Below are 25,262 nucleotides of genomic sequence, written 5' to 3'. Positions count from 1 at the left end.
TATCTATTTAGATTTTGTTTGATTTCCGGAAAATCGGGGACAATTGCACCTCCCCTAATGCAATGTGGTGCAGATAATAGAAATCTGAAATTTTTTAAAAAATGAAATTTCTGGAAATTTTCAGGTTTGGCAGCATCTTTGGAGAGCGAAAGAAAGTTAATGTTTGAATTCAAAGACCTTTTATCAGAGTTGGAAAAAAGTTAGAGATGTGATGGGTTTAAAGCAAGTACAGAGGAAAGGGGTTGGGGAGGGAGGGAAGGGAAGAAAGAACAAAAAGAAGTTTGGAGGGATAAAAGTTTAATGGTGTAAGGTAAAGGGGAATTGTAATGGGACAAGTGAAAAAACAAGAGGTTTAAATGGCAATTGCAAAATTATTACCAACAACTTCTGGCAGAAAAAATGGTTATGTTCTAATTTGTTGAACTCGCCAAGGCTGCGATGATCCAACCAAAAGATGACGTGCTGTTTCTTGAGCTTCCATTGAGTTTTGTTAGAACCATGTTGGAGGCCAAGGACAGAGGGATCAGTGGGAGTGAGGCAGAGAAATAAAAATGGTAGGCATTGCAGACAACAGAGGTGTTTTGCCAAGTGATCACCCAGTGTGCATTTGGTTCCTCAATGTAGAGGCAATTGTATGGTGTGGCAATATACCACATCTAAACAAGTACAAGTACTTTCACCTAGAAGGAATGTTTTGGCCCTGGACGATGGGAGGGAGGAGGTCAAGGGGCAGGTGTTGCACCTCTTGCACTTGTAGAGTAGGTGCCGTGGGAACGGGAGTAGGTAATGGAGGTCATTGAAGAGTGGATCTGACCCCAAACAATCAGGTCTCAGCATGGCACAACAATGAGTAGTAGTTCTTCTGCTGCTTTCGCCTCCTCATCCACTTCTTTGACCTCTTCAGTGGACCCCTTCACCTGTCTTCAAAATTCTCATTCCACATGGACCCCTCCCTCTGGCCTCTTACCATCTGTAGATCCTTTCATTGGGAACTGCTGGTGTTGCATTGGCTGTCTCAATCTGTCTACTCTGCTCACTCAGCCTAACCTATCTCCCTCTGAACTTGCAGAATTCTGTTCTCTCATGTCCAACCGTAACACTAACATTAAACCTGTTGGCAAGAACGATGCAGTTATTTGGTAAATTAAACTCTGCCTTGCTGAGATGGAATGCCAACTCTGACACATTCTCTTACCTCCCCTTAGACTATGACCATGCTACTAAAAGGCAAACCATAATTTTCCAGTCAGCCACTGACGTAATCTTCTTTGGAGATCTTCCTCCATAGCCTCCGACCTCTTAGATCCTCAACCCCACACAGCCCACTTCTACCTCATTTCCAAGGTCTACAAACAGGACTGCCTGGTAAACTCTTCATTTCAGCTTGTTCTTGCCTCACAGACTGATTTCTTTCTATCTTGACTCTACTTTTTCTTGCCTTGTCCAGTCACTTGCCACCAACATCTGCAACTCTTCTGATGCCCTGCATCACTTTAACAGTTTCCTGACCCAAGCCGACTCTGATACCTCTATACTTTCATCTCTTAGAATGCAGGCCCCATCGACCACACTTTGCTGGCTGAACTTGCACTTGATTGACCAACTTGTCCTTTGACTCCACTCACTTCCTCCAAATAAAAGGTGTTGCTTTGGAAATCTGCATGGGTCCTAACTTTGCCTGCCTTTTCATGGGATATATGGAACATTCTTTTTTTTCAGTCCGACTCGGGTCCACTCCCTCACCTCTTGTTCCACAGCATTGAAGACTGAATTGGTATAGTTTCCTGCTCTTGCCCAAACTGAAAGATTTCATGAACCTTGCTCCAATTTCCATTCTGGCCATGCCATTACATGGTTCATCTCTGAATAATCCCTTGACTTGCTCAACTTCTCTGTCTCCATTTCTGGAAATAGGGTATTGCCCACTGACTCCCACAGCTATCATGATTACACTCCTTCCCACTCCACTTCCTGTATGACTTTATTCCATTCTCAGTTTCTCTGTCTCCTTCACATCTGTTCTGATGATGCCACCTTCCATACCAGTGTTTCTAATATGACTTCCTTTTTCATCAACTAACGATTCCCTCCACCGTAGCTATCAGGGCACTTGACCGTGTCTGTTCCATTCCCCACACTGGAAGCCCTTGTCCCTCCTCCTATCTCCCAGAATCATAAGGTTCCCTTTGTCTTTTCCTTAATCTCTCTAGCCTCCACACTTAACAGATCACCCTTCTTTGTTTCCACCACCTCCAGCGCGATGCCACCACCCAACATCTTTCCCTCGCCTCTCCTTTCAGCCTTCCTTCCCTCCGTGACACCATGGTCTATTCTTTGATCATCCTCTTCCCTTCCCATGGTAACTTTCCACGAAAGGGCAGGATATGCAACACCTGATATTTCACCTCTTCTCTGACCACCATCCAAGGCTAAGCAATCCCTTCAAGGTGACGCATCAATTTACTTGAAATAAAAGCATAAAATGCTTGACATTCTCAGCAGGTCAAGCAGCATCTATGGAGAGAGAAACAGGGTTAATGTTTCAGACCTTTCACCAGAGCATTGTCATCAACTTGAAATTTAATTCTGTTTCTCTCTCCACAGGTGCTGCCTGATCTGCTAAATATTTCCAAAATGTTAAGGTTTTATTGCACCTAATCTAATTCATGCCGCACAAGTGTCAGGCAATGACTATCTCCAACAAGAGGGAATCTAATCATTGTCCCTTGGCATCCAAGGCATCACCATCACTGTATCCCCCACTGTCAACATCCTGGTGGTTACCATTGAGCAGAAACTGAACTGGACTAGCCACATAAATACTGTGGCTACAAGAGCAGAGTAACTCACCTGACTCCCCAAAGCCTGCCCACCATCTGCAAGGCACAAGTCAGGAGTGTGATGAAATACTCTTCCCTTGCTTGGATGAATGCAGCTCCAACAACATTCAAGAATCTTGACACCATCCAGGACAAAGCAGCCAGCATGATTGGCACCACATCCACAAACATTCACTCCCTCCTCCACCAACGAACAGTGGCAGCAGTGTGTACCATCTGCAAGATACACTGCAGAAACCCACCAAGGCTCCTAAGACAGCTCCAAACCCACGGCCGCTACCATCTAGAAGGGCAGCAGACACACAAGAACACCACCGCCTGGGTCCCTCCAAGCCACTCACCATTCTGACTTGGAAATATATCGACTTTCCTGCACCATTGCTCTGTCAAAATACTGGAACTCCTCCCTTAGAGCACTGTGGGTGTACCTACACCACAGGGACTGCAGCAGTTCAAGAAGGCAGCTCGCCACCGCCTTCTCAAGGGCAATTAGGGATGGGCAATAAATGCTGGCCCAGCCAGCGAAGCCCACATCCCGTGAATGAATTTTTAAAAATCCCTCTTTTCTCATTACAGCTGCTTAGTATGAGAAACCCTGATGGTGGATTTGCCACGTACGAGACAAAGCGCGGGGGACGACTGCTGGAGCTTCTGAACCCATCAGAGGTTTTTGGTAAATTCCTTCAATGTATATAACAAAAAAATTTGCTTTGATAGAAGTAAATCTTAATAAATTCTCAAGCAGGTCATTTCCTCATACAGTAAGTGTAGACACTGATCTGTAGAACACTGACGGTGTGAAATAGAATTTGAGATTTTATCTTAAAAACTGCCATTTGAAGAACAGTTACAACCCCTATTTGATTCTGTTTGTGTCTTTTATCTCCTTGAAGCTGAATTGATGTGTGAGGTCTCAGCATTAAATTGTTTAAGACTGAAATTCAAAGACCAGGTGTTGCTCTATACAATCTACCTATCTAAGCAAGAAGGGCTTGCACTACATTTCGCATATGAAGGGAGAAGTTCTATTTGATCCAGTCATAAGCCATTGAGTCATGCGCTGCTTTCCGATGTCTAGACCATGTACACAGTGGACTCGGCCAGTAACCCTATCTTGCTTGCTGGAATACTCTAGGTATGTCAATCAAGGGCCAACTTGAAATAGACGATCAGTATTTGGCAGACAAGCGTTTAGGAAAGGGATAGATATGTATTCTGCCACACCCCATATGGCCCCTCCTTTTTTATGTGGAATTATTGGTAAGATTTTTGTGATGACTCCCATCCTTTCCCTCCTGTCTCCCTACATGTACCAGTCTGCATCTGCATCTGCATTTGCTCCTTGGAGCTTCAGATGACTCCTACATGGACTCTGAAGTTGAGCATGTGACCGTCTACTCAAGTGATTTGTCTGCACCTGGGCTTTAATATATCTTCGATTTCTAAGTGTGTCATTGTGGGGACCAATGTCCTCAGCCCCATTTGAAATAGCCCCTCCTATAAGTACACCACATAGAAGCAGATTAAGAAGGAGCCACTTAGCTCATCCACCCCGATACAGTTTATGGTTATGTTACACTTTGGAAGGAGTAATTTGACAAGGAAGTACTCAATGAACGGCATGACACTAGGAAGTTCCGAGGAACAAAGGGACCTTGGCGTGTGTGTCCATAGATCTCTGAAGGCGGAGGAGCATGTTAGTGGGGTGGTGAAAAAGGCATATGGGACACCTGCCTTTATTAATTGAGGCATAGATTACAGAAGTAGGGAGGTCATGTTGGAGTTGTGTAGAACCTTGGTGAGGCCACAGCTGGAGTACTGTGTGCAGTTCTGGTCGCCACATTATGGGAAGGATGTGATTGCACTGGAGGGGATGCAGAGGAGATTCACCAGGATGTTGCCTGGGACGAAACATTTAAGTTATGAAGAGAGGTTGAATAGACTTGGATTGTTTTCATTTGAGCAGAGAAGACTGAGGGGCAACCTGATCGAGGTGTACAAGATTATGAGGGGCATGGACAGGGTGGATAGGGAGCAGCTGTTCCCCTTAGTTGAAGGGTCAGTCACAAGGGGGCATAAGTTCAAGGTGAGGGGTGGGAGGTTTAGGAGGGATGTGAGGAAAAACTTTTTTACCCAGAGGGTGGTGACGGTCTGGAATGCGCTGCCTGGGAGGGTGGTGGAGGCAGGTTGCCTCACATCCTTTAAAAAGTACCTGGATGAACAGTTGGCACGTCATAACATTCAAGGCTATGGGCCAAGTGCTGGTAAATGGGATCAGGTAGGTAGGTCAGGTGTTTCTCACGCAGACTCGATGGGCCGAAGGGCCTCTTCTGCACTGTGTGATTCTGTGAATAGGCCAAATCTTCTATAGAGTGGCAATCACTGTCAGATTGCCACTTCGTTCCTATTTACCCTACATCGGAGCTCCACATTTCTCACCCTGAACTTCTGACACGGGCTTCCTGCAGCGTACCAGTTCTGGAGTCCTTCACTCATGTGTACGATTGTCGGGGGAAGCCAAGCCATACCTCCTTTTTGCAGCACTAGCTGCCGTATTCTGGTGAGTTTAATTGCTTGATGGGGAGGCTTAATAAGGGAGTGGGGCAGGGTGGTAGTCAGGGTGTGGGGGTGGGGGGTGGTAGTCGAGGATTGTTGAGGGGGGTAGTCGGGGTAGTTGGCGGTAGTCGGGTTGGGAGTAGTTGGGGTTGTGGGGGGGGAAAATGGGGGGTGGTTTATCGGGGGGTTATTGGTGGAGTGGGGGGGTTGTGGGGCGGTAGTCGGGGGTTGTAGGGGGAGTAGTCGGGGGGTTGTAGGGGGAGTAGTTGGGGTGTTGGGGGGTGATAGTCGGGGGGTGGGGTGTCAGTTCCTTAATCACCTGGGCGTTAGAACTGGTTTTAATCCTTCTAACTTTCCTTGGGTAACTATTCTGCAAAGTAAGTCGGAACCATCTGAAGTCTCCTACTTTAAATCAGAGTTTTGGAGGGTACCAGACAAGGGTAATTGCCCAATAGAAATTGGAACTTTCCAGGCAACTCCCGTGTAGTCCGTGCGTGGGGACTTCTGATGCATATTCCAGGGTACCCCTAGGGTATAACCATCCGGAAAACGGAAGACCTGTGTTATTGGACACCTTGCCCTTGTATTTATCCTTCCTCCTCTGTAATTGCCAGCATGACAGACCCTCCAAATTGAATTGTACCTGCATTTCATTCAACTTATTCCTTACGCAACATACTTTTATATGAAGAATGCTTATCCTAACATTCTTCTATTCTAATGTTTTACTCTCATGTTTCTTATTTCTCTCTCCTGGTTTAATTACATTACGTATTTTTGTTTTCCCTTTACCTTAGTGCCTCAAGCACAATTTCTAACTGTTACTCCACTCCCTTCCCTTTTGTTTTTGAACTACTAATTATATTATCTTTTCCACCGAGCCATTCACCAAACTTGCAAATTTAAAGTCCTTGTGACCGCCCTATTTATTCTTTCTGCTCAGACCCTGGTCCCAGCCCGGTTCAGGTGGAGCTCCTCCCAATGACACAGCCTTCCTGTCTCAGTACTGGTGCTAGTGTCCTTGAAATTGAATATCTCTTTCTCACAGCACTCCTTCAGCCACATGTTCACCCCTAACCTGGGACTTTGTAGGCATTGACTGATGGCCTATCTTCAGAAATGGAGATAACTGACATTGAGGACAGGAAGGGAAGAGAAGGAGGCAGATTATACAAAGGCAAGGGATGGGTAGAAATTGGAAGCAAAGTGAAATTTTCCATTGCGGGGTGAGAGCAGGAAACTGTGCTGATACAGTCATCAATGTAGGGGAAAAGTTTAAGGGAGGGGTAACAGCTAGGACTGGAACAATCTTCCTCATGCACATCCTGCCAAAAGTTGTTGGTATGATAAGCTTCTCACTATGGGGTCTAGTTATATTTTGAATCACCTCAATGCTGTTGCTGGAATAGTGTTGGTGTTTTTTTTCCCAAATGTGTGTTGCTGCATTGAATAAAAGATCTTCCTGTTGACAATTTGAAATTTGCTTTTAACTAATATCCAATAATATTTTCTTGTCCTACTTTCTTGCATTAATTTAATCATCTGGGTTTAGGGCAGCCATGACTCGGTTGGAAGCACTCTCCTCTGAGTCAGAAAGCTGTGGGTTCAAGTCCCACTCCGAGACTTCAGCGCAAACGTCAAGGCTGCAACGTTGAAGGAGTGCTGCACTGTCAGAGATGGTGTTTCTCAGACGGATGTAAAATATCTGATGGCACTGTTTCGAAGAAGAGCAGGGGAGTTCTTCCCAGTGTCCTGGAAAAATTTTTATTCTCAAACCAACATCACAAAACAGATTATCTGGTCATTGTTGCATTGCTGTTTGTGGGAGCTTGCTATGTGGAAATTGACTACCATGTATTCGGCATTACAACATTAACTGAGCTTTTAAAGTTCGTCATTGGCTGTAATGTGCTTTGGGACATCCTGCAGCCATGACAGGTAGTATATAAATGCCAGTCTTTTTTTATATAACTTATCTAAGACCATTTTCAATATTGTATCTGTAATGTTTTTCCCCTTATGTTAAACAAGCTGATGCTGCTGCCTGAATAGTGAGCGCCTGCAAACTATCTCCAGTATTAAACATGTTTCTATTCTCATATGCAGGTGATATAATGATTGATTACACATATGTTGAGTGCACATCTGCAGTAATGCAAGCACTACAACACTTCCAAGAAAAATTTCCACACCACAGAGCAAGAGAGATCAGGTAAGTATTATACATGCTAACAAATTATTGGACAAGCCTAGTTTGGAGCACCTCATCAGGTCCACTATTGATATGAACTGTTCAGAATTTCTAAATAGTTGCACCTCAAACTGACATTAACTCTCTAACAGATTAATTTTGTCCTCTCAGAGATACATTGGAAAAGGGACTTGAGTACTGTCGAAGGATACAAAACTCAAATGGGTCATGGGAAGGGTAAGTAAATCGTGCGTGTTGCAAATGTCAAATGAACTTCGACATAAACAGCATGAAGTTGGCAATACAATGAAGCCTCAGTCCCTGTATGCAGGTTTCTCCACCCACCACCTTTAAGACAGGGGCACCAAAATAGTTTTAATAGATCTTGCCACTCTTAAGTATTTTCAGTATGAGAGAACATAACTTAACACAAGAAATATGAACAGGAGTTGGCCATTTGACCTCTTGAATCTGCTCCGCCATTCAAAATCATCATGGTTGACCTAACTGTGGCCTGTTACGGACAGGAGGGAGATTAATTTAAACATTCCTGATTTCTCCTCTCACTACTCCTCTGTAAACAGAAAAGTGTTTTTGATTTCTGATTTCCCCCTTCAGTTTGAAGTGATTCAACCCTCTATTAATAACCGCACAGCAAACTCAAGATAAGGTCAAATAAGAGGGTCAGTTTATTTTACACACACAAAAATGTGGGAAAGAGATATCACAAAGTCCACCCCCTTTTGCATTCATACAGTAAAAGAGGGATAAGGGAAAAAAGGGGATAAAGGGCAAGACTATAATAAAAATAAAAGTTATGGTTTCACATGTGTCCAGAGTCCAAAATCAAAAGTCCAATGGTGTATTCCTTCAGAGAGTAGCAGGCTGACTGTTGCAGGGTGATCCATCTTTACAAAAGTGAGGATTTCCACGATGGGAGAAGACACGTAGAGATGAATTAGTCTTGTAGGCACAGATACAGAAGTTCCAGTGTTCCAGTAGTTCACAGTGTAGTTGAAGGCTAAGCAATTTACCTGGACCAAGCTCTTTTTGCTGCTACCTGTTAAATGGTAAAATGGTAGACTGCCTGAGTTCAGTTCCACATGGCAACATTACATGTTCTAGAAGCTTGGGGAAGATCAAGTGACATATCTCTCACCACCTTTCTTGGGTGTTGGACAAAGGATGTATTTACCCATGTCTGAAATCTTGAGGTGTTTAATGGAGGAGTCGGGGTTCCTTTTGTCCTTGCAGACTCCATTGGACAGTTCTGCCTTGGAGATGCAAAGAATATCGGTGTATTGCCTTGGAATTTGATTTTCTGCAGTCACAGGGGCATTAGCACCTCTTTAAAGATGACAAGGTCCCTGCTGGTTTCTGAAGGTTAGAAATTCCTCTGGAATGAGTCATGGCTAATCAGGGTTAAGCCTTGACCCATTTTAAAAATAAAATATTTGACATTTCGGAAGGACAGGATGAAAGGAAAAGGAGGTGGGGTGGCTCTGTTATCAAGGGTGAGATCAGTAAGTAGTGAGAAATTATCTTGGTTTGGGGGTCAAAACATTAAATCAATTTGGGTAGAGATAAGAATTAGCAACGGGAAAAAGTCATGATGGGAGTGGTTTATAGGCCACCCCTGGCAGTAGCTACACTGTAAAACAAAGTATAACTCAAAAATATATATTTAAAAAATTCTTTCAAGGGATGTGGGCTTTGCTGGCAGTGCCAACATTTGTTGCCCAACCTTAATTGCCCTTGAACTGAGTGGCTTGCTAGGCCATTTCAGAAGGCAGTTAAGAGTCAGCCACATTAATGTGAGTCTGGAGCCAGACAGGGTATGGAAGGCAGATTCCCTCCCCTAAAGAGGAACTGTAACTATAACGGGATCAGGACAACTATCATCGATTGTTGTAAAAACCCATCTGGTTCACTAATATCCTTTAGGGAAGGAAATCTGCCATTCTTACGCAGTCTGACTTCAAATCCACAGCAATGTGACTGACTTTTAATTGCCATCTGAAATGGCCTAGCAAGCCATTCAGTTTAAGGGCAATCAGGGATGGGCAACAAATGCTGGCCCTGCCAGCAATGTTCACATCCATGAAAAAATTTATTAAAAGTCGGGGAAGGCTTGTAAGAAAGGTATTGCAATAATTATGGGAGATTTTAATCCCCATATAGAGTTGGCAAAGGTAGACTGGAGGATGAGCACATATAGTGCATCTGGGACAATTTCTTAGAACAATATCTGAAACCACCCAGGGAACAGGTTTTTATTCATTTACAGGATGTGGGTGTCAATAGTTAGGCCAGTATTTATTGCCATCCCTAATTGCCCTTGAGAAGGTGGTGGTGAGCTGCCTTCTTGAACCACTGCAGTCCCTGTGATGTAGGTGCACCCATAGTGCTGCTAGGGAAGGAGTTCCAGGATTTTGACCCAGCGACAGTGCAGGAAAGGTGATATATTTCCAAGTCAGGATGGTGATTGGCTTGGACGGGAGCTTCCAGGTGGTGGTGTTACCATGTGTCTGCAGCCCTTGTCCATCTTGGTGGTAGTGATCGTGGGTTTGGAAAGTGCTGCCTAAGGAGCCTTAGTGAATTTCTGTAGTGCATCTTGTGGATGGTACACACAGCTGCCACTGTTCATCAGTGGTGGAGGAAGTGAATGTTTGTGGTTGGGGTGCCACTCAAATGGGCTGCTATGTCCTGGATGGCGTCAAGCTTCTTGAGCGTTGTGGAGCTGCACTCATCTGGACAAGTAGAGAGTATTCCATCATACTCCAGAATTGTGCCTTGTAAATGGTGGACAAGCCTCGGGGAGTTAGGAGGAAACCTCAGGGAGTCAGGAGGTGAGTTATTCACTGCAGGATTCCTAGCCTCTGACCTGCTCTTGTAGCCACAGTATTTATATGGCCAGTCCAGTTCAATTTTTGGTCAATTGTAATCCCCCAAGATGTTTATAGTAGGGGATTCAGTAATGGTAATCCCATTGAATGTCAAGGGGCAATAATTAGATTCTCTCTTGTTGGAGATGGTCATTGCCTGGCATTTGTGTGGCGCGAATGTTACTTGCCACTTGTCAGCCTAAACCTGGATATTGTCCAGGTCTTGCTGCATTTGAGCATGGACTACTTCAGTATCTGAGAAGTCGCGAATAGCGCTGAACCTTGTGCAATCATCACACTTCTGACCTTATGATGGAAGCAGGTCATTGATGAAGCAGCTGAAGATGGTTGGGCCTAGGCAACTATCCTGAGGAACTCCTGTGGTGATGTCCTGAAGAGAGATGACTGACCTCCTCCAACCAAAAACACCTTCCTTTGTACTAAGTATGACTCCAACCAACGGAGAGTTTTCCGCCTGATTCCCATTGACTCCTGTTTAGCTAGGGCTCCATGATGCCACACTCTGTCAAATGTGGCTTTGATGTCGCTCTAACCTCACCACTAGAGATCGGCCCTTTTGTCCATGTTTGAACCAAGGCTGCAATGAGGCAGAAGTTGGGTGATCCTGGCAGAACCCAAACTGAGCATCAGTGAGCAGGTTATTGCTAAGCAAGTGCTGTTTGATAGTACTGTTGATGATCCCTTCCATCACTTTATTGATGATCTAGAGTAGACTGATGAGGCGGTAATTGGCAGGGTTGGATTTGTTTTCCTCTTTGTGTACAGGACATATCTGGGCAATTTTCTACATTGCCGGGTGGATGCCAGTGTTGTAGCTGGAACAGCTTGGCTGGGGGCACGGCAAGTTCTGGAGCATAAGTCTTCAATTATACTGCTGGAATATTGTCAGGGCCGATCCAGTGCCTTCAGCCACTTCTCAATATCATGTGGAGTGAATTGAGTTGGCTGAAGACTGTCATCTGTGATGCTGGGGACCTCCGGAGGAGGCGAAGATGGATATCCAATCGGGACTTCTGGCTGAAGATTTTTGTGAATGCTTCAGCCTTATCTTTTGCATTGATGTGCAAACCTGGTAATGTGTAATCAATCAGGATTAACAAATGACTACATAGTAAAGGATCTTCTGGGTTAAAGTGATCATAATATGATAGCATTTCACCTTCGGTTTGAGGGTGAGAAGTTTGGGTCTGAAACTAGTGTCTTAAACTTAAATAAAGGCAATTACAAGGGTATGAAGACACAGCTTGCTAAAGTGGACTGGGAAAATACATTAAAAGGTAAGACATTTAAGATGATATCTCAGAAATATATTCCACTAAGAAAGATGCACAATCCATAGCTAATGAAGGAAGTTAAGGATTGCATCAAATTGAAAGAAAAGATGTACAATGCTGCAAAGATTAATGGTAGGTCAGAAGATTGGGAAAATTATAGAAACAAGCAAAGGATGACTAAAGATAATAATAAAGAGGAAGAAGTTAGAGTATGAGAGAAAAGTAGCAAAAAGATAAAAACAGACAGCAATAACTTTTACAAATATATAAAAAGGAAAAAAGTAGCTAAAATAAGCACTGGTCGCCAAGCGGGTGAGACTGGGGAATTAATAATGGGAAACAAGCAAAGGGAAGAGAACTTAAACAAGTATTTTGTATCTGCCTTCACAGTAGAAGACACGAAAGCATTCCAAGAATAGTAGAAAATCAGAAGGCAAAAGCGATGGAGGAACTTGAAACAATCATGATCACTGGAGAAGAAGTACTAGGAAAACTAAAGGCTGACAAGTCCCCTGGACATGATGGCCTGTTACCTAGAGTTTAAAAGGTAGTGATTGCAGAGATAATGGATGCAATGGTTGTAATCTTCCAAACTTCCCTGGATTTGGGAAAGGTCTCAGCAGACAGGAGGGAAACAGAAAGCAGAAAATGTAGGCCAGTTAGCCTAACATCTGAATCATTATTAAGGAGGTAATAGCAGGGCATTTAGAAATCATAATAAACAGTCGCTTGGTAGTACAGAACTTGAATATTGCTGAAAAGAGAGGCATGTTGCCAAATCTTCTTTTCTTGCACTCATCAGGACAAACACAAGAATGCCAAATTTCAAACAATCACCATATTTTTTACTACAGAAGAAAATGGTGCTGATTGGTTGTCAAGTCATCTCTGGTTGAGATGTTGCCATGGAGAAAGCAACGTGGAACTAAACCCTCCCCAAGCTCCTGGGAAATTCATAAAAGGCACAAGAGTTGAACATATTCCTAATTTGGTGCTAACTGTAAACTTGGAAATACACCTCTCCATTTCATTCAAAAGTCAATAATATACATGATGGCCCCATATACATTTGGCCCCAGCAAAAATCCTTGGGGAGCACCAATCGGAGACTATTCCACTTATCATTGCTCCCTCACCTACCTCCCAATGAATTAGCAACACATGCAACATATTACTGCAATTTCACGTTATTTTTGCTGTCTTGTGACCAGTGGGATTACTGCTTGGTAGGGATTGAGGATGGTTGTCACTATCTGCTCCTGCTACTAGTATGTAATCCTTTTAAATACAATAACAGAAAACATACAGCACAGCTATAGAACATTTGACTGAAACAATCCATTTTGATGCTAATGCTTCACTCAAGCCTCTTTCCATCCTTTCACATCTGACTATCAGCATAACCCCCTATTCCCTTCTCCCTCCTATGCTTGCCTAGCTTCCCCTTAAATGTATCGACAAAATTCGGTTCAATCACTACCTGTGATAGCGTGTTCCATATTCCCACCATTCCCTGGTCTAAGAAATTTCATTTGAATGTGATTGACTCTTAACTTCCCTCTGAAATTACCTAGCAATCCATGTAGTTGTATCATTACAGAAAAGTTGAATAAGGATAAACCTGGACAGACCACCCGACATCTAACTAAGTACCAGAAGTGACAAATGCATACACTGCCCAATCAACCCTAAAAAGTTCTCCTCACTAACACTGGGGTCTTGTGCCAAAATTGGGAGAGTTGCCCCACAGATGATATAGTCATACTCATCGAATACCTTACAGACAATGCCCCAGAAATCTCCATCACCATCCCTGGGTATGTCCTGTCTATCCTCAGTGGGGCAGCACAGTGAGATACTCTCAAGAGGAGTTTCCCTGGGAGCCCTCATGAAGTCTTATGACACCACATCAAACATAGGCAAGGAAACCTCCTATAGATTATCACCTACTGTCCTCCTTCAATTGATAAATCAGTTTTCCTCCACTTGGAAGAAGCATTGAGAGTAGCAATGGCACAGAGTGTGCTCCAGGTTGGGGACTTCAGTGACTGTCACCAAGAATGGTGCAATACCACCATTACTGGCCAAATCCTGAAGGACATATCTGCCAGGCTGCCTGCCAGACTTGGGAGAACCAACAAGAGGGAAAAACCCACTTGACCCTAGCCCTCACCAGTCTACCTGTAACAGATGCCATAACAGTATTGGTAGGATGAACGCAGGTTCCCCATGCAGCCTTGTGCGGATGAAGTCACATCTTCACACTGAGGATTCCATCCATTGTGTTGCATGGCACCACCACCATGCTAAATGGAATAGATTCGGACAGATATAGCAAAACTGGCCATCTTTGAGATGCTATGGATCGTCAGCAGCAGAATTATATTCAACCTCAATCTGTAATCTCATTGTCCGGCATATCCCTCACTTTACCATGTCAAGCCAGGGGATCAACCCTGGTTCAATGAGGAGTGCAGAAAAGCATGCCAGGAGTAGCACCAGACATACCTAAAAATGAAGTTTGATTCGCTTTGAAGCTACAGAGGATACATGCTCGCTAAACAGCGGAAGAAGCATGCTATAGACAGAGCTAAGCAACCCCACAACCAATGGATCAGATCAAAACTCTGCAGTCCTGCCACACCAAGACATGAAGGGTGGTGAGTAAACAATTAACAGGAGTGGGAGGTTTCACAAACATCCCCATCCTCAATGATGAGGGAGCCCAGCACAGCAGTGCAAAGAAAACAAGGCTGAAGCATTTGCAAGCATCTTCAGCCAGAAGTGCCAAGTGAATAATCCATGGCGACATTCTCCTGAGGACCAAGCATCACAGATGCTAGTTCAGCAATTCGATTCACTGCATGTGATATCAAGAACAACTGAAGGCACTTGATGCGGTAAAGTCTATGGGCCTTGACAACATTTTCGATGTAGTATTGAAGACTTGTGCTCCAGAATTAGCCTACCCCCCTGTATAGTATAGTTCCAGTATAGCTACAACACTGACATCTACCTGACAATGTGGAAAATTGCCCAGGTATGTTCTATTCACAAAAAGCAAGACAAATCCAATCTAACTAGTTACTACTGTTCCATCAGTCTACTTTCGATCATCAGCAAAGTGTTGGAAGGCATCATCAACAGTACTATCAAACTCATACTTAGTAATAACCTGCCCACGGAAATTCAGTTTAGGTTCTACCAGGGCCACTTAGCTCCTGACCTCTTACACCCTTGATCCCAACATGAACAAAAGAGCTGAACTCGAGATGAGGTGATAGCTACTGCTCTTTACATTAAGGCAATATTTAACTGTGTGCGTCTTCAAGGAGCCCCAGCAGAATTGAAGTAATTAAGAATCAAAGAAAACTCCCCACTTGTTGCAGTCACACCTAGCACAAGGAAGGTGTTTGTGGTTGTGGGAGACCAGTCATCTCAGCCCTCAGTTTCTCAGGATAGTGCCTGAGACCCAAACTGTTCAGCTGCTTTATCAATGAGCTTCCCTTCAGTACTAGGTCAGAAGTGGGGATGCCCACTGATGATTGCAAAGTGCTCAGTACTATTTGCAACCCTTACCCACATGCAGCAAGTCCTGGACAAATTTCAGGCTTGGGCTGTAAGTCGCAAGCGCATTTGCGCCACACAAGTGCCAGGCAATGACCATATCCAACAAGAGAGAATGAACCATCTCCCCTCGGTGTTCAACAGTATTACCATTGCTGAATCCCACACCATCAACTTCCTGTGGGTTACCATTGACCAGAAACTTAACTGGACCAGCCACATAAATACTGTGACTAGGAACGCAGGTCAGAGACTGAGAATTCGGCTGCAAGTAACTTGCCTCTTGACTCCCAAAGTCTGTCCACCATCTACAAAGCACATATCAGGAGTATGATGAAAAATACTCCACTTTCCTGAATGAGTGCAACTCCAACAACACTCATAAGCTCAACACTATCCATAACAAAATAGCCCACTTGATTGGCACCCCACCCATCACCCAAACATTCAATCCCTCTACCACCAATGCATAGCGGCAACAGTCTGTGCCATCTACAAAACACACTTCAGCAACTTGTGAAGCCTCCTTCAGCAGCACCTTCCAAACTTGCTACCTCTAGCACTGAGGACAAGGGCAGCAGACGTGGGAGCACCACCACCTGGAAGTTTCCCTCCAAACCACACACCATCCTTTACTTCGAACTGTATCGCTGTTTCTTCTGTCATGGACGCATTAAAAGGCATTTCCCCAAAGTTGCGTGTGTGTATTTTATTACCTGTGGAGTGAGAAATTCAATTTATATAACCCAGCACCAAAGCCTTTTTACCTAAAAAAGCAAAAGTTAGTTTATTTCACTCTATTGCTCTTGAAGTTACTTAAGAAAAGATAAAATTACTAACACACACACAAAGTTTAGTTATAAATTAAGATAAAATGATACTTGTAAACGTAAATCAAGATGGTCCATATTTGGTGCAGGCTGGATATGTTTTGAAGTCGAGGTATTGCATTGTCTGAAGTGTAGGTCTTGAAGTTGTAGAGTTGTCTCTGCAGTTGTGATGGCTTCCACTGTCGAATTTCTGGAGGTTGCTTTAATGGGTAAGCTTAGTAGGTGGAATCAGAGTTTATAGGGCAGAGAGATGGTTCCTTTCTTCTAGTTCTGCAGGCATGGCACTTTTAGCTGCCTAGTTATTTTACAGCAGACCAGTTTTTAGATGCCTTTCTCTGTCTCTCCCTGGGTTGAAGCTTTTTCAAGATGGTTCTCAGTGGATCTGCCACGTTCTGCCCTTTGCAATGCTTTTTGTAGGTAAGCTAAGCTGGCTGCTGTTATCATGTGCTTTTACAAAATGCCAAGTCATCTCCCAAATAAGGCATCAACACTTCAAATGATCCATCTTCCATCTGTGGATTTTAGCTCTTATCCTGGCCAAGGCACAATTTACATTCTTACAATGAGACGTCAACAAAATGTTGTTATCCCCTGGACGAGACCATAATGAGCCATAATTTAATTTAATTTAATTTAGTATTGTCTTTTGTCCTCTCGGAAGAAGAGACACAGTCTGAAATCCACAATTCTGTCTGGTAGCTTGGAGGCATTTTGAAACAGTCTTTTAACTCAGTCCAATGTTTTCTTTTAAATGTGAGCTTCAGAGAAGTTTTTCTAAAATTTGTAATGTTTTAACTGTACACTGCAAGACTTCATTGTTGTGTTCCAAGGAGAACAGCTCCAGCTTCTCTGATATATCCACATAACTGATATTCCTCATCTCTGGAAGCATTTTCATAAACCTTTTCTGCCCCCTTACCAGTGACCTCATCCTTCCTAAAGTGTGGTTCCAGAACTGCGCTCGATACTCCAGTTGAAGGATGAACCATTGTTTTATAAAGGTTCTTTTTCCATTCATTCACGGGAGGTAGGCTTCACTGGCTGGGCCAGCATTTATTGCCCATCCTTAGTTGCCCTTGAGAAGGTGGTAGTGAGCTGCCTTCTTGAACGACTGAAGTCCATGTGGTGTAGGTACACCCACAGTGCTATTAGGGAGAGAGTTCTGGGAATTTGACCCAGCGACAGTGAAGGAATGGCAATATATTTCCAAGTCAGGATGGTGAGTGACTTGGAGGGGAACCTCCACATGGTGGTGTTCCTATCTATCGGCTGCCCTTGCCCTTCTAGACGATAATGGTCATGGGTTTGGAAGGTGTTGTAGAAGGAGCCTTGGTGAATTCCTGCAGTGCATCTCGTAGATGGTACACATTGCTGCTACCATGCATTGGTGACGGAGGGAGTGAATGTTTGTGGATGTGGTGCCAATCAAGCAGGCTGTTTTGTCCTGGACAGTGTCAAGCTTCTTGAGTGTTGCAGGAGCTGTGCTCATCTAGGCAAGTGGGGAGTATTCCATCACACTTCTGACTTGTGCCTGGTAGATTGTGAACAGGCTTTGGGGAGTCAGGAGGTGAGTTACTCGTCGCATTATTCCTAACCTCTGACCTGCTCTTGCAGCCACAGTATTTATATGGCTAGTCCAGTTCAGTTTCTGGTCAATGAACATCAAGGGGCAATGGTTGGATTCTCTCTTGTTGGAGATGGTCATTGCCTGCTTTTGTACTCTGTCTTTATTTATAAAGCCTAGCACCCTCTATCCCTTTTTAACCACTTTCTGAACCTACCCTGGTACTTAATTGATTTGTGACTTGTACCCCTGTAACGCCTTTATAATTGTACGCTTTATTTATCTTCTCGCTTTGTTCTTCCTACAAAAATGTATCACTTAACACTTCTCTGTGTTAAATTTGATCTGCGAGGTGTCTGCCCCTTCTGCCAGCCTGCCCATGCCCTCTTGAAATTATCATTATCCTCCTTACAGTTCACAATGCTTCCAAGTTTCATGTCATCTGCGAATTTTGAAACTGTGCCCAAGTCTAGGCCATTACTATATCAAGAAAAACAGTGGTGCTAATACCGACTGCTGGGGAACCCCCAATGCATGTCTTCCTCCAATTGGCTGGAAAAAAAACATTCACTATGAATCTCTATTTCATGTCACGTAGTGAACTTCACATCCATGCTATGACTGTCCCTTTTATTCCATGGGCTTCAAATTTGCTGGCAAGCCTATTAAAATGTTACTTTATCAAACACCTTTTGGAAGTCCGTCAGTGTGTCACACTGCATCAGTGGTGTTATCCTCTTTGGCTATTCACCCTTCTTTATGGTTACACCTGAGGTCATGATCCATATTGGTACCAATTACATCGCTAGAAAGGGGGATGAGGTCCTGCAGGCAGGTCTTAGCGAGTTGTAAGCAGGCCCTCAAAGGTAGTAATCTCCAGTTTACTCCCGGTGCCATGTGCACTCTTAGGTATAACCTCATGGTTTTGGTATCATCCTTATAAATCTTTTTCTCACTCTTTCCATTGCCTCTATATCCTTTATATAATATAGCGACCAAAACTGTACACAGTACCCTGTGTGTCCTAACCAAGGTTCCATATAAAAACAGTGGATAGGCATCCACTTAACATAAACTTAGCTAAATGATAGTTTTTGCATTCAATTGTCTCGTTATTCCATTTAGTTGACCTTTGGAATGTGCAAAAGGTAACTGTTTAAACTGCTGAACAGGTTTCATAGAATCTCAGCACAGGAGGAGATGCTTTGGCCCATCATGCTAATGCTTGCTCTTTGAACTAACAATGCAATTAGTCCCATGCTCCTTCTCTTTCTCCAATACCTGCAAATGTTTGCTTATCATGTGCTTATCAAACTCCATTTTGAAAGTTACTATTGAATCTGCCTCCACCAGTGTTTCACCACCAGTGTTCATAACAATTTGCTGCATAAAAAATCATTGTCCTCATCTCTCCCTCCTGATCATATTAAATCTGTGTCCTCTGGTTACTGGTCCGCTTGCCAGCAGCAATGGTTTCTCTTTATCTACTCTATAAAAACCCTTCATAATTTTGACCACCTCTCTCAAATATCCCCAAATTTTCACTGTTCTAAAAGGGCGAGCTCAGCTTCTCCAATATTCCTCATCCCTGGTACCATTATAGTAAATTGTCTCTGTACCCTCTCTAAGGCATTGATAACCTTCCTAAAGTGTGCCACCTAGTACTCCAGGTAGAGCCTAACCAGTGATTTATAAAGTTTTATGATGACTTTGCTTTTGTGCTTTTTTTTTAATAAAGATATATTTATCATATATAATTGACACATACATACATATGTGTATATTTTATATATAAGAAGTTAAAACCAAGGGTCCCATTTGCTATTTTATAAAGCCTTCTCAACTTGTTCTCCCACCGTCCAAGATTTCTGTATTGAACATATACGTCTTTCTATTCTTGCACCTTTTCAAAATTGTACCATTTAGATAATAGAGCCTTTCTTCTTTTGTCCAACCAAACGTTTTTTTTGGATAACAACCCAAGAAGCACTTCAGTGCAATGTTAAAGGAGTGTTTGACTATCAGAGATGGATTGGGGTATAAGAGTAAGGAAGTCTTACTACAATAGCCTTGGCAAGACTACATCTTGAGTACTGTGCACAGATTTGATCTCCTTACCTAAGGAAGGATATACATACCTGCGAGGGAGTGCAACAAAGTTTCACTAGACTGATGTTGCAGACAGGAGGGGGGTTAATTTAAACGGCACTAGTTTCTCCTCTCACCACCGGTCAGTGGACAGAAAGGTGTTTTGATTTGTTTCCCTCTTTATAAGCAGTGGCAGATTTCTGAATTTTTGTGGTGTGATCTGTTTTTGGTGTGATCCAAATTTGTATTAATAACCCCACAGCAAACCAGAGATAGGATGAACTCAAAGTTTATTGCACACATTCAAAAAGTGAAAGTAAGGTCACAATGTTGCCTCCACACACAAACAATAAAGAGAAGAATAGAAAAAGGATGGACTTACAGTGCAAAGACCACAGAGAAAGTAAATATTGGTTCACATGAGTTCCAGAGTCCAGAATCAAAGTCCAATGAGTTATTCCTTCATGGGGGTAGGCGTGATGAAAACCAATGTTGTAGAATTCACTTTCCGGTGGTGTGGACTTCACACGATGGGATATGTGTGCAGAGATGAATTAGTCTCGTAGGTGATGGTAGGCATTTCCAGCAGAACCCCTTGACTGTGAGGCTGATAATTAGACAATAAATAACAGACAGCTTTTCAGTTCAGAAAGGCAATATTACTTGTTCCACAATCCAGAGGCTCATGTCACATGACTTCCATCTCTCCACTATCTTTGACAAAGAATGTGCATCCAGCTCCTTCTGGCCAGCCTGGGTGATTAAATGCAGATGGCCTTTGAGCTCTCTGAAATTGAGCTGTACAGTCCACAGGTAGTCATTAGTGGATCCTCAGAGATAACAAGATGCAAGTTTTCCTGAAACTGTCAAGTAGCTTCTTTTGTTCTGGGATCACAGACAAAAATAGGTTCACCCATTTTAAGACCATAAGACATAGGAGCAGAAATTAGGCCATCGAGTCTGCTCCTCCATTCAATCATGGCTGATAAGTTTCTCAACCCCACTCTCCCGCCTTCACCCCGTAACCTTTCATCCCCTTATCAATCAAGAACCTATCTATCTCGGTTTTAAATACACAAAGGTATTAAAGGTCTTTGTTCAGTTTTAAAATTTTAGAAATAGCAAAGCACATATATATATATATATTTTATAAGAGATCTTAGCTAATTACTGGGATGAGAAGATTGCCCTGTGAGAAGGGTTTTACTAAACTAGGCCTAAATTCCCAAGAATTCAGAAGAATGGAGATGATCTAATGGAAACATTTTAAATTCTTAAAGGCCTTGACAGGAAGATGCTGGGAGAATATTTCCCCTGGCTGGGGGAGTCCAGAGCTATGTTTCACAATCCCAGAATAAGGGGTCATCCGTTTAGGACTGAGATGAGTAAAAGATTTGTTCCAAGGGTGTAACTTTTTGGATTTCTCCACTGCCAAGGGCTGTGAATACTCAATCGTTGAGTATATTTAACACAGATGGATACATTTTTGAGTGAGGGAAGGTGGAGCTGAGGCAAAAAAAAATCAGCAGGCTTGAAGGGCTGAATGTTCTATTCCTCCTGTTTTTTATGCAGTTTTTCTGATGTGACATTAAACTGAGATCCTTCAGAGGCAGATATAAACAACCTCAAGGCACTATTTAAAGAAGAGCAGGAGAATTCACCTTGTCTTGCGACCAAAATATTTATTTCAAACAAGGTCACTTCAAGAGACAAAAGGTCACCTTATCATTTCTGTCATTGTTCACAAGATATCTGAAATAATTCTGACCTCTTGAGCATCCCCAATTTTAATTGCTCCATCATTGGTGGCCGTGCCTTCAGCCAGCTGCGGAGACGCTCAGCTCTCGGATTCCTTCCTGAAACCTCTCCACCTCTCTTTCCTCATTTAAGGCACTCCTTAAGATGTACCTCTTTGACAATACTTTTGGCCATTTGCTCTAATCTCATCTTGTGTGGTTCTGTGCCCAAATTCTGCTTCATAATGCTCCTGTGAAATACCTTGGGACATTTTATTATGTTCAAGGATCTATGTAAATGCAAGTTGCTGTGGTTGGTCTAACCTTGCTGTGCCTAAATTGACTGCTGCAGCTCCTTACATCACAGCAATTACTGCATTTCAATAAATATTTAATTGGTGGTAAAGTGCTTTGGGATTCTGAGGTTATTAAAGATTCTGTATAAATACAGGTTGTACATTTTTTTTCACAGGAGCTGGGGTGTATGTTTCACCTATGGAACCTGGTTTGGCCTGGAGGCTTTTGCCTGCATGGGGCACACATATCAGAAAGGGTGAGTGAATGCCGTTCCTAAGTTACTATGTGCAGAATCCTCTGAAGTTTAATATAAGGCTGGAATTCATAGAGAATCATAAATTACAAGGATGAAAACGAAGGTAACTAATTCCAGACACATGACTTTCAAAAGAGTTAGGCAAAATGGAAAAGAGGGGGTTAATTCAATAAAGAATAGGATAAAAACAGTAGAGAGAAAGGAGAAAGAAAAGCAAAATACTGTGGATGCTGGTAATCTGAAATAAAATAGAAAATTCTGGAAATACTCAGCCGGTTTGGCAGCATCTGTGGCGAGAGAAACAGAGTCAACCTTTTGAGTCAAATATGACCCTTCAGAATTGAAAGACTGTAGAACGGTGATGCATTTTATACCAAAAGGTGGGAGGGGAAGAAAGAAATAAAAAAAAAAAGGAAGGTCTTGGGATAGGGTAAAGGACTGTAGAGATTGAATGACAAATGTATCATGGAACAGAAGGCAAAGGGAGCTCTGTGTTGTAATTGTGAGGCTTATAAGATTATTATACTTTGGGACTGTGTTTTCAAATTTAGGATAAATGAAGGGGATCACATACTCTGTTCTACAATCTGCCTGACAGTAAGCCTGAATGGTTTTATTGGAGGGCTTCGATTTTCTTCATATTTGTTTACGGGATATGGGCGTCACTGGTTAGACCAGCATTTATTGCCCATCCCTAACTGCCCTTGAGCAGGTGGTGGTGAGCTGCCTTCTTGAACTGCTGCAGTCCATGTGGTGTAGGTACACCCACAGTGCTGTTAGGGAGAGGGTTCCAGGATTTTGACTCAGCAACACTGAAGGAACAGCGATATATTTCCATGTCAGGGTAGCAAGTGGCATGGAGGGGAGCTCGCTGATGGTGGTGTTCCAACGTGTCCATTCTTCTAGATAGTAGAGGTCGTGTGTTTGGAAGGTGCTGTCTAAGGAGCTTTGGTGTGTTTCTGCAGTGCATCTTGTAGATAAAACAGACTGCTGCCACTGTGCGTTGGTGGTGGGGGGACTGGATATTTATGGATGGGATGCTAATCAAGCGGACTGCTTTGTCCTAGATGGTGTTGAGCTTTTTGAGTGTGCTGGAACGGCACTTGTCCAAGCAAGCTTGCATCACACTCCTGACTTGTACCCTGTAGTTGGTGGACAGGTTTTCAGGCTTTGGGGAGTCAGGAGATTAGCTATTTGCTGCAGGATTCCTAGCCTCTGACCTCTTGTAGCCACAGTATATGGCTAGTCCAGTTCAATTGCTGGTCAATGGTAACACCCCCCTGGAATGTTGATAGTGGGGGGTTCAGCGATGGTTAGATAGTCTCTTGTTGGAGATGATCATTGCCTAGCGCTCATGTGGTGCGAATGTTACTTGCCACTTGTCAGCCCAAGGTTAAATATTGTCCAGGTCTTGGTGCATTTGGACATGGACTGCTTGTATCTGAGGAGTTGCGCATGGTGCTGAACATTGCGCAATCATCAGCGAACATGCCCACTTCTGACCTTATGATGGAAGGAAGGTCATTGATTGTTTCACTGAGAAGTTCCAAGATATTTACATTTGGAGACAATAACAGCAGGCTCTGAGTTTAGAGTGAGTAGACTGAGTCTCAAACTTGAATATATGCTGTTGAAACTTTTCATTTTGCACTCATCAGAGATCCACTGTCCCCCATACCAATTGGCTATTTGCAATTGACAGAATACTGACCGTACTCAACCAAACCATGCTTGCAAAAATTAGAACATAGTTCCTAAGGTTAGATGTGATTCCATGATTGGGCAGCATTTGCTGAACAATCCTGAGTGTGCTAAGAATTATACTATCAACCAAATTAAGATTATCAGTTGGGCTTGCAATGTAGCTCACTTTGGCTTGCTGGAAGCTATATATGTTCATATGCAGGGACATGTCCTCTGCAAGCAAAGGGATGATGTCCAGACAATCACCTTTTTTGAATGAACAAAAGCATCGGGACAATAGCTCCGTGGTGCCTTCGCCATGGCAATGTCTAGACCAATCAGAGCCGACTTGCCAACCAATCAGAATGCCTTTTCTCATGCAGTATAAATTGTTGTTCCCTTTCGAAATTTGGCATTCTTGCATCTGTCCTGATGGGTGCAAGATAAAAACTTCAAAAACACGTCTCTTTTTTCAGCAATACTCTTGAGTTTCCCAAAGCCCCAGCAAGGTATTGATGGTATCGGGTTGTAAACAGTTGAGTTGTAATTGTCCATTTACTTCGAAGATGAAAGGAAGTTGGGGTCAAGAATAACTAATTAGCATTTCTACCTAGATACAACATTAAATGTGTTTCATGTTGCCATGGTGAAGAGGGCAGAGGAAGTCATTTTTGTGATCAGGTTACAGACTTACCTACAAATCAATGAATATCACAGACAGACAGCGGGGGTTTTGTGGGATCAGGGGGTTTTATGGGATCAGAGAGAAGAGGCTGCTTGGCTTTGCAAGCTACTGCAGCCAAATGCAGGATGGTACAGTCTTGAGCTGAAGAGATGCATCCTGCACCCATTTGAGGATTCCGGGGAATTCGTCCTGCTATGGCTGGGGAACATAGCTCTTCTTGATCAGACATAATACACTGGATAAACTATTAGCATCTCTTGGGTTACACCTTGGCCCCATTTTATATTGTTTACAGTGCTTGAGTACCAGCACAAACTCAACACTCACTCTCAAAATTCCAGCCCTACCATCTATTTTTTAAATAGTTTTAAAAATTAGTTAATCCCAGCATAAACTAGTTGGGCCAAATAACCTGTTTCTCTCCTGTATACCCTATGTAATTTGCAGTACAGCACAAGAATCATATGGAGAAAATTGAGGGTGGAGAATGGGTTGTTGTGTTTCTGAAACCCTGCAAAAACACTATTTACAGCAGTAGTAGAAAAAAATCTTAAATTACTTATGAAAAGATCCTTGTTGCTGGCACTGGCACTATCATTGCCGAAGGAAGTTTATGCGAGGAAAATGCAGACTACATGAAGTCGATCCCACTATCATACCAGTGTTAGAGATATTGCAGTATTATGCCTCAGAACTCTAAATGAAACTGTGAAGCATTTATTTCTGAACAAAGGCATGTAGCTCCTCGAGCCCATTCTGCCATTCATTGAGATCCTGTAATCTAACTCC

At 43.0% G+C, this 25,262-nt stretch overlaps 1 protein-coding gene across 6 annotated transcripts in view; it reads left to right on the top strand.

The window, feature by feature from the left end:
* lss (lanosterol synthase (2,3-oxidosqualene-lanosterol cyclase)) overlaps nucleotides 1-25,262 on the top strand; it is a 140,317-nt gene that overhangs the window by 85,150 nt on the left and 29,905 nt on the right. For all 6 annotated transcript variants that reach the window (XM_041200564.1, XM_041200562.1, XM_041200566.1 and 3 more), the window contains exons 16-19: nucleotides 3,417-3,513; nucleotides 7,503-7,608; nucleotides 7,759-7,824; nucleotides 22,025-22,105. In XM_041200564.1, the coding sequence (XP_041056498.1) occupies nucleotides 3,417-3,513; nucleotides 7,503-7,608; nucleotides 7,759-7,824; nucleotides 22,025-22,105 (350 nt within the window). The remainder of the gene's footprint in view (nucleotides 1-3,416; nucleotides 3,514-7,502; nucleotides 7,609-7,758; nucleotides 7,825-22,024; nucleotides 22,106-25,262) is intronic.

This window comes from Carcharodon carcharias, chromosome 12, assembly GCF_017639515.1.
Source record: "Carcharodon carcharias isolate sCarCar2 chromosome 12, sCarCar2.pri, whole genome shotgun sequence".
In the NCBI taxonomy this organism is placed as follows: Eukaryota; Metazoa; Chordata; class Chondrichthyes; order Lamniformes; family Lamnidae; genus Carcharodon; species Carcharodon carcharias.
The sequence above is the reverse complement of the archived record's forward strand: the minus strand, read 5'-3'. Positions and strand labels throughout refer to the sequence as shown.